This window comes from Hakea prostrata, chromosome 8, assembly GCF_041222555.1.
Source record: "Hakea prostrata isolate BN-2017 chromosome 8, UWA_Hpros_2, whole genome shotgun sequence".
NCBI lineage: Eukaryota > Viridiplantae > Streptophyta > Magnoliopsida > Proteales > Proteaceae > Hakea > Hakea prostrata.
Window position 1 is genome coordinate 40,163,720 of NC_142607.1, and position 10,711 is coordinate 40,174,430.

At 37.6% G+C, this 10,711-nt stretch overlaps 1 protein-coding gene across 1 annotated transcript; it reads right to left on the reverse strand.

Moving 5' to 3' along the window:
• Positions 1–8,982: 8,982 nt before the first annotated feature.
• LOC149007847 (uncharacterized) lies at positions 8,983–9,997 on the reverse strand. Its single transcript, XM_089166543.1, has one exon. It carries the CDS (start codon positions 9,914–9,916, stop codon positions 9,248–9,250), a length of 669 nt encoding a protein of 222 aa, XP_089022669.1. The 5' UTR covers positions 9,917–9,997; the 3' UTR covers positions 8,983–9,247.
• Between the last annotated feature and the right edge of the window lie 714 nt (positions 9,998–10,711).

The following is a 10,711-nucleotide window of genomic DNA, read 5'->3' on the forward strand; positions in this document are numbered from 1 at the left end:
GCATTGTTGTGTAAAAATTCCATTAATTCCCCTCACATTCCACATCATGGACTTCATTAAAACCAAGAATACCAACAACAAACTTGAGATAGTATTCCAGAAAACACAAATGAGTTTCCACCTCCCATTTCCCCAAGAGAAGGACTGAACAATAGTAAATTTCACAAGAGTATTCAAAAATAGAATGAACCATAAAGGGTCAAAGAAGAAAGAAAAACACACACAGCAGTTTCCAGCTAAGTAAGCACTTTCATATAGAACAAATTATATGGAAACAAGGAAAGAAAAAACAAATTAAAATATGATTAAGCATAGAACCTGTTCCTAGATTTTGGGTTAAGCTTCTTCCTCCAACTATTTATCACAGCAAGAAAATAAATAAAAAGCACAATGCAAAAATCAAAGAACTCAGAGTACTTATGTATGGAAAGACCTGGGGAATGCTAGCCTCTGGTTCCTCCACCGGATTTGGAAACACAACTTGAGGTACTTGTTGAGCTTGGACCATTTGTTGCATTGGTACCACAGGATTGGATTGAGAAGATAACGAGCCTCCATGGATCCCCACGCATCCCAAAACAAGGTTTTAGGATCAGAAGAGTCCCTTAACAGTGCATCCAGAAAAAGATTAAAACGTTCAATGGGATGAAGCTGCATGAAGTCAGGGGGTTCGGGTGAGTTCCTACTGCGCTTCTGCTGGGGGGAGGTAATGAATGCTCCAGGTTCCGCTGCTTCACCCTCATTGGGAAACATCTCATCAGTCTATGTTTGAGCATCAACAAGTTTAGGGATTTTCTTTTCCATTTTCTCATCTTTGTTTGGTTCTACTTTAGGACAATCATAGTTAGACACAAAAGTTACCGATTGTGTTTTGAGTGCCTTAATTGACACACGCTCCAACTTTTCCATCATTTCCATTATTTTAGCACTTTTTTCAAAATCCCTAAATCGCCTTCCTTCAGATCTTCCTTCATCTCTGCTATTTCCATATGAATTCCTTCTTTTTCCCATAACTTGTCATTTTGCATCTAATATTCCATCACTTTCTTCCCTTTCTGTTTCTATTTTTTAGAAAGCAATTTGTTTGCAACATAAGTCTCCACTCTACTTTCATCTTCACCCTTACCCTTGTCCTCACTGTCCAATCCTCCCTAATTAAACAAAATCTGAGACAAATTGTTGTTTCTGCGATCTTCCATACCTTTGGTATCCTCTGTCTTCTGGACCATCTCCATAATTTCTTCACCACTAAGAACCGAAGGATCACCTTGCTTCCTGTTCTTCCCTTTTTTCCCACAAACTTTTTCCTTATTAAGAAAAATCGCATTTTTTGGTGTTTCTGCATCTTCCAAATTGCCTTCTTCCACTGTGGACAGACCATTTCCCTTCACCATCTTCTTTCTATTTCTCTCTTCTTCCCCTCTTTCCTGAATTTTAATAGACTCTTTACCAAAATCTTCATAGCGCCAACTGCCACTAATCCCCTCCTTTTCGTTAGCACAACTTCCAGCCAACTCCCTCTTCACCAACAATGGAAGTGTAAAGAGATTCTCCAGAGCTTTTGTTGACAACAACCGATTGTACCCAAATTTAATTGGTTTTGCAACTAGATCTTTGTAGATCTTCTCCTCAAAATAGGACAAAGCTTCCCCAGCTGGATCTAGCGTCTTGCACACCGCCCAGTGGAGTGGGTAATCTTCCCGCAAGCTTCACATAAAACCAGAAGTTCATATTTCACCTTAACATGAACCCATTCATCCCCATTGCTTTTGATTTGTGCATAGAGCTTCACTGGGTGATTGATGTTCAGCATCACCTTCACTTTAGCAGATCCTTCAGGTAACTTCATTTCCTACACCTCTAATTGAATGTCCACCACTTTCCCCAACTCATTAGCAGCTTTCAGCATCAAGCCATATTCGAAACAGTCAAACCTAATTCCCTGGAGTTGAACCCATACTGGTAATGGAGGAAGAACAACGTCCTTTCTTACCTCTGGTATAGGCTCTAGTGCCAACTGCAACATACCATTGCCAATCCACCAAGGGGCCCTTGACATCACTTCATTCCTGTCATTTTCCATCGCAAAAATCGCACGAAAGTCATCCTTGCCTATAATGCATATATCTATCACTCTAAGAGGCACCCATAGTTCAACCAAAAACTAATAGGTCTCTGAAATAGTTTCATTTTTTTCCCCAATGAGCTTCCCATAAAGTGTTTTTGAGCTCAGACATCGCTCCAAAAAAGCAGAAGACCCCGCTTCTTTCCAACCCTTGTTACTCATATTACCCCTATAACCATCCTTGATCCATGTTCGATCCCTCCCTGTAGAGTTGAGAACATTTCCCACAGAAAGATTTGGCTGAAAACAATAACCTCTTGCATTCGACTATCTCCTTGTATGCACCATAGGAACCCTCGCCCAAACAACCCCCAAGAAGGAAGACCACAGAATCTAGTAGAGCCAAGTTCAACTAAAGAAAACAAGAGTAGAACCTGCAAAAAACTTGGAAAAAGGATGCAGACCTAACCAACAAAGAGAAACTTGAAATCCAGAAGGGGTTAAAGCACCGTCTGAAAAGCAGGCTGCATCAAGAGACGTTAGGGTGTTGGAATAAATGTTGTACATCGTGGGATACTTAGAGATTTGAAAAAACCTGAGGATTAATGGTGGTTGTTGATAGTCACTGTAGTTGAGAGGGATCATAAAAAATAAAAAAACCCCGCAAAAGCTCGATATATTCTTAGTCCTACCTGCTCAACCCTACCTTGTGCATTTCCTTACCGTCGTGGATTTCCATTACTGACATTCCCCAGCCCAAAAACTAGCTAACAGAGACTTATTCACCCACAGTGAACAGAAGATTTTAACTTGAGAAAGGAGATAATGGAGAGGAATAGGGGAACTAGAAGATGTAGCTCATAGTTCGAAACTTATTCCCCAGCCTAATGCTTTTTCTTTTCCCTCTTTGATTGCCCTTTCCAAGTTCTTTCTTGCTGATCAATTACCATCATACCATTCACGCCTTGGGGAGGATATTCACCAATAGCAAACAAAGGCACACTGTGAATCCATCTATCTTCCCAAATACAAACCTCCTCCCCCGTCTCCACATGCCACATCAACCATGGCCGCAAGGCCTCTCTTCCCGCCACTAAACTTTGCCATGCCCAAGAAGTTTGATTCACTCTCTTCCATACCTAGGTTCTATACCATGTTCTCATCCATTGGGCACCCAACTTAGACAACTTGTTTTACTCCAAACAAGGCAGTAGAAGAACTTGTCTCCACATTGAAGTCATAATATATATTTTTTATTATTTTTAGCTTAAAACCCCATAAGTAATTATTAGATGTTGTGTACATTTGATTCTTACACTGTCAATTCATGTCGTATCTCATTTGTCAAAATCAAAACCATATCGTGTCGAATGAATATGGTAGAGTATCAGTGTAACATAGCTATACCATTTAATAGATGGTACGAATGTTAATGACTAAAATGGTCATTCTATATCTCCCGGTCTAAACCAGCAGTTGCACGATCCGACCAGGTTCAACACTAGTAAAGTTCGACCTGGCGGTTCATGGTAGGACCGACCAGAGTGATAAATAGCATCCACCTAACAGGGTGAGGAAACCTCACAAAGGTAGAGTCCTATCAACCGACAACCACAGAGGAGTTCCAGTTAGGTAAAAGAACTCTCCTAAAGAGTTACTCTCCTGTGACAACTTTCATTAGAGTCATATTCCGAATATAACTCCATTACCATACTCTATATAAAGACCTCAGGTAAACACTATGAGGTAGGTATTCATACTTTGTGTGATCAATTACTTGAGTTCTCTATTGAGTAGTTGAGATCATAATATTGGTACTGACTTGTTCGTCGGAGACGTACCTCGACCCCCCAAGGTCGAGCTCGTATCTTGCAGGTTCGTGACAAGGAAGGACGAGCGAGATTCCGTATCAACAGTACGATTTCAGCGACTTTGTAAAGTTAGCAATGGACTTAAGCTTGAAAGCAAGAGATACTTGGATGGTGCAACATCCACTCATGAGTTTGATTCACTTTTTTTGTTCCTTCCTCTTTCCTTATTTCTGTAGCTCCGCATACCAAACCTTTGGTGTCATTTATATATAAAAAATGCGAAACCGGACAACTAAGCGACCCATAAAGACTGTTACGAGAAACTAGTAAAGAACTGAAATTGACCAAACCAATAGTTTTTTCCGTTGTGATTTTGATTTTAAAAGAGGATTTGCTATTTATAGAAAGTCTTTTAACGAAATTTCTCTCTTTTGCTAATGCAGGGTTGGTAGAGTAGCAGAGATCCATGCTTCTCAGTGGAGAGGTCGTGGATTCGACCATTGCAGATAGCGTCTCCCCCCTGAGGATGTAATTAAGGTGCGCGCAAGCTGGTCCGGATGAACCTCAGCTTCAAAAAAAAATATCTCTTTTATGTGTGTATGACACCCAGATTGAGGAAGTCCTTCACAAACAAGATGATGAGAGTTTTCCTAGAGTGTCTTTGAACTCCTCAAAATCTCTCTTTTGATCTTATATCAAAAAAAAAAAAAAAAAAAAAGTGTACACATTTGCACATGTATGATATATGGTTATACTTTCGTCTGTTGAATGGATATGATCATATACCTACCTGAACCTTTGACTCATCATCCTCGTCCGATGATTGTAGACATGTTCGTATACCGTGTATGGGTTACTTTGTGATTGGATAATTAGGTCACAACATTAGGGTCAAGGCCTCATGGAGTGTTGGAAAAAAGAATTTTATAAATGACTTGAAGATTAAGCATTGAAGAAACCCAACTTGCATCACCTATATTTTTGGTAGAAGAGATTATCATTCAATAAGGGGCGAAGGCCGAAAAACAAGAAGAGTACAATTCTCATAACCAAGGGGTGGAATATGGCCACTCAATCCTAGAAGGAGAGGTGAGTGCCTTCCGGGAACAAGAATCATAATGCTCTCTCAAGACATTATCAACATCAAACAAGATTCCAGCAAGTAGTTTAACAAGAGCTTCATAATCTGAGAATAACCTCACCCTTCTTAACTCCACAGTGAAACCATTCAAATAGTGCAAACCTAATTGCCATCGCTTCTCGAACAATTGCTTCAACTACTATTGCCGGCTCAGAAAAGGCTACATTAAAAGCACCTCTTTGATCATGAATTACAAACCCAATACCACCCACATCACCATCAAGAGGAACGGCAGCATCACAGAAGACCTTATATTCATCAGCTATCAACGCTTCCTGGATAGAACAGCTTCCAATCCATTGATTCTGAACCGATGATGGATTTCCACCAAGTTGCGTCACCTTTAGGACACAAAGGAAGTAGACATAAAACAAAGAAAAATTGTGAAGGTTAGAGAAGTTTAGACTTATCCATCATCACATGTCTTTGTTGTAGTAGACCTAATAATAAAGCACCTTGTGTTGATCTTGTACAAGTTGTTCTTACCCTTGTCTTAGCTTCTTCATATAGATAACATTTTTTTTCCACTTGCGTTAACCATTGTGATAAGAATCCATGCTCACATGCATGGGTCTTAATCATAAATTGTTTTCTCTTTTAGGTTTTCAAGCTTTTGGCTTCATCAGCCTTGTGAGTCTATATTGACGTAACAAAAAACTGGTGATTTAATTTGCTCAAACGAATTCGTACATTCGTAACTTCACAAAGAAGTTAAATTTCTCTTCACTTAAGGAAAAGGAATCCATGCCATGTCATTTAAGCCTCTAACTGAAATTTAGAAGAATATTCGGTGCTTGAACAAGAGTCCGGACGCTCCCCGCGGCTAGCCCCCCCCCGCCCCCCCCCCCCAAACGGGGGGGCCCGGGGGTGGGGTGAGGGGGGTTTTTTTATTTTTTTTTTATTTTTTCGGGGCCCCCATATTTGTGGTGGAAAAGCTGCCAGGGAGATGATCCGAATTCCTTGAACAACTAGAGCTGGTGAGGTGGCCAGGAAGAAGAGTGGATAGGGAGCCATTGATGAGCTCAGAGCCCAATCACATAGTCACGGTGAAGAAAAACTTTCATAAGTGATATCAACACTTCCATTTCTGAAATGAAATGAAATAAATTCATAGTGATGACAAAAGAGAAAAGAGAAAAGAGAAAAGAGAGAGAAGGGAGAAAAGGAAAGGACACAAAAAGAAAAAGACATTACTCAAAGAAAAAATAAATTTAACTCAGTTGATGTGGAAAAAAAAAAGATAACGAAGGAGGAACACCCATTAAAGCACCCATTAAAGAGAGTGGAAAGAAAAAACCTATTTCTGTCCTTGTAGAAACAAGGATGGATCAAACTCTTGTTGTTTTATTAGTTTAATTTTGGGATAATTACTTTTGTCCCCATGTACTTTGATTTTATTATTACTGTATTCCCTATACTTTTCAAAATTATTAATCTAACCTTTAACTTTGTTTATAATTACTATTGCCCCTTACCGTTAAGTTCTGTTAGTTTACTGATGATGTGGCATATTTATATTTTTTCAAAAACCCCAAAATACCCTTATACTTATCTCTTTGTTTATTTACCATTTTGTCAAATTACAGTAGTACCCTTAATTAAATGTTATAATCTGTCTTATTCTAAAATAAAAATAAAAATAGAACTACCAAATAAAGAAAGAATGATTGTTTAAAACTCAAATAGAAACCGAAGAAAAAGGAAAATCGAATTCAACTCAAATTGGAAACTGAATATCACCTAAAATATTTTCAAAATAAATGAAGTTTAGTGAAGGTGGGAAATCAAATTGGATTTGGATTTTGCCAATTTCTTTAATTCAAAATAAATAAAGCTAAGTTAAGGCGGCAAACCAAATCAGATTTGGATTTTGCCCATATGAATTAAAAAAAAAAAGTTTAAGGTAAAATTGATATTTAATCTAGTTTTTATAAATGGGATAGCATCGTCTTTTTATTTCTTAATTTTAATGAAGGGCAAATTAGACATTACATATTCAAATTTAACTGCTACTTAACACCGTTATAAGGAAGGGGGGCAATAGTAATTTCGTAAAGAATAGGGTTTTATTAGTAATAAAATCAAACTACAGAGGCAGCAATAATTATCTCTTTAATTTTTTTATTTTATAACTTCATTCTAAATATGTTTTGAAAATAATATCAAGACGTAATTAAAAGAAGGGAAAATTTCCCAAATCTACCGATTTTGAAAAAGACTAATCTAAAGATGTTCAAAAAGGTTTTACTACAAGATTTATTTTTGAGAAAAATTAGTATTCCTAATTTAATATTAATTCCTCTAACCCAATTAATGTATTATTCTAACCTATCCAAATTATTCTTCTCGAATATCTTCTATATTTTTAAGTAACCTAAATGTGAAAGTTATTTACTAGTGTTCACTATTAAAAATCTTCTTTTAATAAGTTCCCTTCTATGTACATAAATATCCACCTCGAATTTTGTATTTTCAAGAATTACTTGATAGCTTACCGGAAAAGGAAAAAAAAGACCAAACCAAAAGAAAAAAGAAAAAGAAAAAAGACCTCATAGATTCCTTCTCATCGGGTATAAGTATGGGTAGCAAAGAGCATTTTTGCTATCTAAATCACATATGTTTCTTTCACCTTGTAGAGGTACAGTCAAACTTTCCCTTTCTTAAATCAAACAATTTCATACATGATAAACCACTAAGTGTTTCAAATTTTGTTGAGAAGTAGATATCTAGTTTTGGGACCATCTCACATTTAGTAGACGGTGATATCTGAGTATAGATCATCTATCCACAGGACTAGAAGACTGTACATCTCTCATGTTTTTTCACGATACATTTAAGTGAGAAACCTACCTGTAAGCACTAAAAAAATTAGGTTGAAAGTGACCCCCTCCTAAATGCATGGTGGAACTGTAGAGGAGTACTACCTCTCGTAGATAAAAGATCCAACTCTTGGTATCTATCCTTTGTACTTTCATTTATACCCCTTGGACACTGGCACTCTAAATATCAGTAAAAGAAAAACCTATGTTTGTTGCCATGGTTCTTAGATAGCAATATGTAACTTCCTTTAGATCCAACGACTATGATTTTTCATAAGGGTACGAGACATCACAGTCATTGGATCTTAAAAAACATTGTCATGATCCTAGAAGATACTCACACAACAGCAAACAAAAATTCGTAAAAAGGCTTACCAAAAAAAAAAAAAATCGTAAAAAGAGTGATGTTTCATATATAACTTAGAAGGAGATATTTGGAACTTGTATAGTATTAGAGACATTGAAAACCATATAACAATGGCCCTAAAGTCGATAAACCTTTCAGGATTGATATGTGGTATATGTCATACACATTCATAAAATTAGACATATATAAAGATTGGTTACAACTTACAATTATATTATTATCAAGAAATATCTTTCGAATAACTTTACTTATTTCTGGCTTGAGTAGTTGCAGTTATAATTAATGTAGATTAAGACTGTTCCTAAGGATTTTAATATCTATAAATTTTACCAGAAATTATTTTTGGCAGACCCATAGGTTCAAAACAGTATAGCTGCATTCAAGTAACTGTACAAAATTAATGCTGATCAACATTTTAAAATATTAATTTTAAGTAATGAAACTCTCAGTTCATCCATGAAAGTCAAAGAGGAGTTAGTAGACATTAATTTGCACTAGTTAAAATATCTCACCTCAGAGTTCTAAATGCTCTGTTGGATACTTGGATTATCTGAAAGCCTCCTACCTGCCCATTTCTTTGCTTGCCCATTCTCATCAAGTTTCACATCAACATTAAAAATTTTGAATATCACAACACTAGACTGTTTGAATCATTGAATAAGACACGCAGAGAGAGAGAGAGAGAGAGAGAGAGAGAGGGAGGGAGGGAGGGAGAGAGGCCCAGTGCTCATTAACAATAAGTGAAACAAAGCAAAGAAAGTGATCTAAAGAAGTCAGCATTCAGATCCAAGGAGCAAAGAAGTGAATGTAACCATAAAGGATATCACTGTCCTCATTAAGACTCAAATAAACACAAACCACCAACTCCACTGATCATCACGGACTTCACAGTGCTAAATACATTACTCACTGGGTTCTACTGAGTCTCTAAAGAAAAGTCAAAAAGAAAAGAGAAAAAGAGAAGAGAACCCATTCCATGGTTTCACTTTGATCACCACCATGGGGACACTATTCAAAAAACTCGTGAAGCACACGTGCAACCCCCTACAACTCACGTGACTTAAACCGCGGTTTCAGAGGGGTAGAAGCATGAGTGGCTGAACCTGAAGAAGAAAACCTTTGCTTATTTACAGAAGAAGATGAAGAGAAGACTCCATTCCAGATCTCTGAGAAAGCTCTAACGATGACCCCATGGTGATAAGGAGAATTCAACTGCAAGAAACGATCAAGAAGATCTCTTAGATCTTCTCTAGCGTAAAGCTCTTTCTCTAGTATCATCTGGAGCATGGACTGCTTGAAATCAATATATGGGTCATCTGAATCCTTCATCACAGCCACGCTCTCCTCGACTCTCCCTAACCCTTGAACAGCTTTTGCACCTGAGCACTTGATTGTATTGAAATAGGCTTCTTCTGGTTCTGGCTCAGAATAGGTTGGAGGAGTGATGTCAAGGTATTGAGAGAAAGAAGTGGTGGTGGTGGTGGTGTTATCATCTTCATCATTGATGGAAAACCCACCACTTCTGTCCCAAGAAGAGTAGGTGGAAGAAGAGAGATGGAGATCTGGTTTTCGGTGTTGTTGAGATGATGATTTCAGCTTTGCCTTTGGCCTGAAAGCAGCACCAAGCTTTGGTCTTCTACAGCTACAACCTATGTTCACTACTAGTGCTTTCCCACTGATCTTTCTCTTGTGGGGTTTGGAAGAGAAAGACATTTTTGCAGAGAGAGAGAGAGAGAGAGTTAGAGAGAGAAGGAAATCAAATCTAATTGAGGGATTTTATGCTATTTGAATGAGGGTTGGGGTACGGTAAGGGTGGAGGTGGTGAGGTTCTGTTCTATAAATTGTGCATGTGAGAGAGTGAAGAGGTGGGGGCCGTCTTGCCTCCCCCAGAAACAATTTTTTATGGTTTTTATCAACTTATCTTAATGAGTTTATTAATTACAGAAAAGGGTGTTGGATTTTTTTAAAAGGGTTTGTGAAGTGAAGTCATCAGACATTAAAGAAGAAGCCAAGAAGGACTCAAAGAATTAAATAAAGGGTTTCATATAGAACTAAGATTCGATTTATAAGAAGAAGAATAGGAATAGAAGAATGGACATTGGGATCATCAGGTGAAGCTAAAACCTCGCTGATGGATTCAACCTTGACTAAACCCAGATCCCAAAAATGGCCCCCACTCCTTAATCTATTGCAACAATCTGCTTCAGTAATCTGCCTCAATTTTCCCCCTCACTGTTACCCAGTTTTGCTTTAACTTTTTGGAACTTTGCATTCCTGAAATAAATTATCCTATGCCCATGCTGGCATGATCTCACTAAACTACCCACTTTAATTGTACTTTGGGTTCATTAAACACAACTTTGGTTTAGGCAACTCTGGAATCCATCATAATGTAGTGAAGTGAGGGATGGAGTCTTTGAACAGAGAAACAGTTTCGCTCTTTACCCAGAAACCCAAAAAGAATCAGATCACATTTATTGATCATAGTCAGCATTAGCAATTAAAATG

Excerpts from the sequence above, each read along its gene's own strand:
- LOC149007847 (XM_089166543.1), bottom strand. The coding sequence starts at position 9,916 with ATGTCTTTCTCTTCCAAACCCCACAAGAGAAAGATCAGTGGGAAAGCA.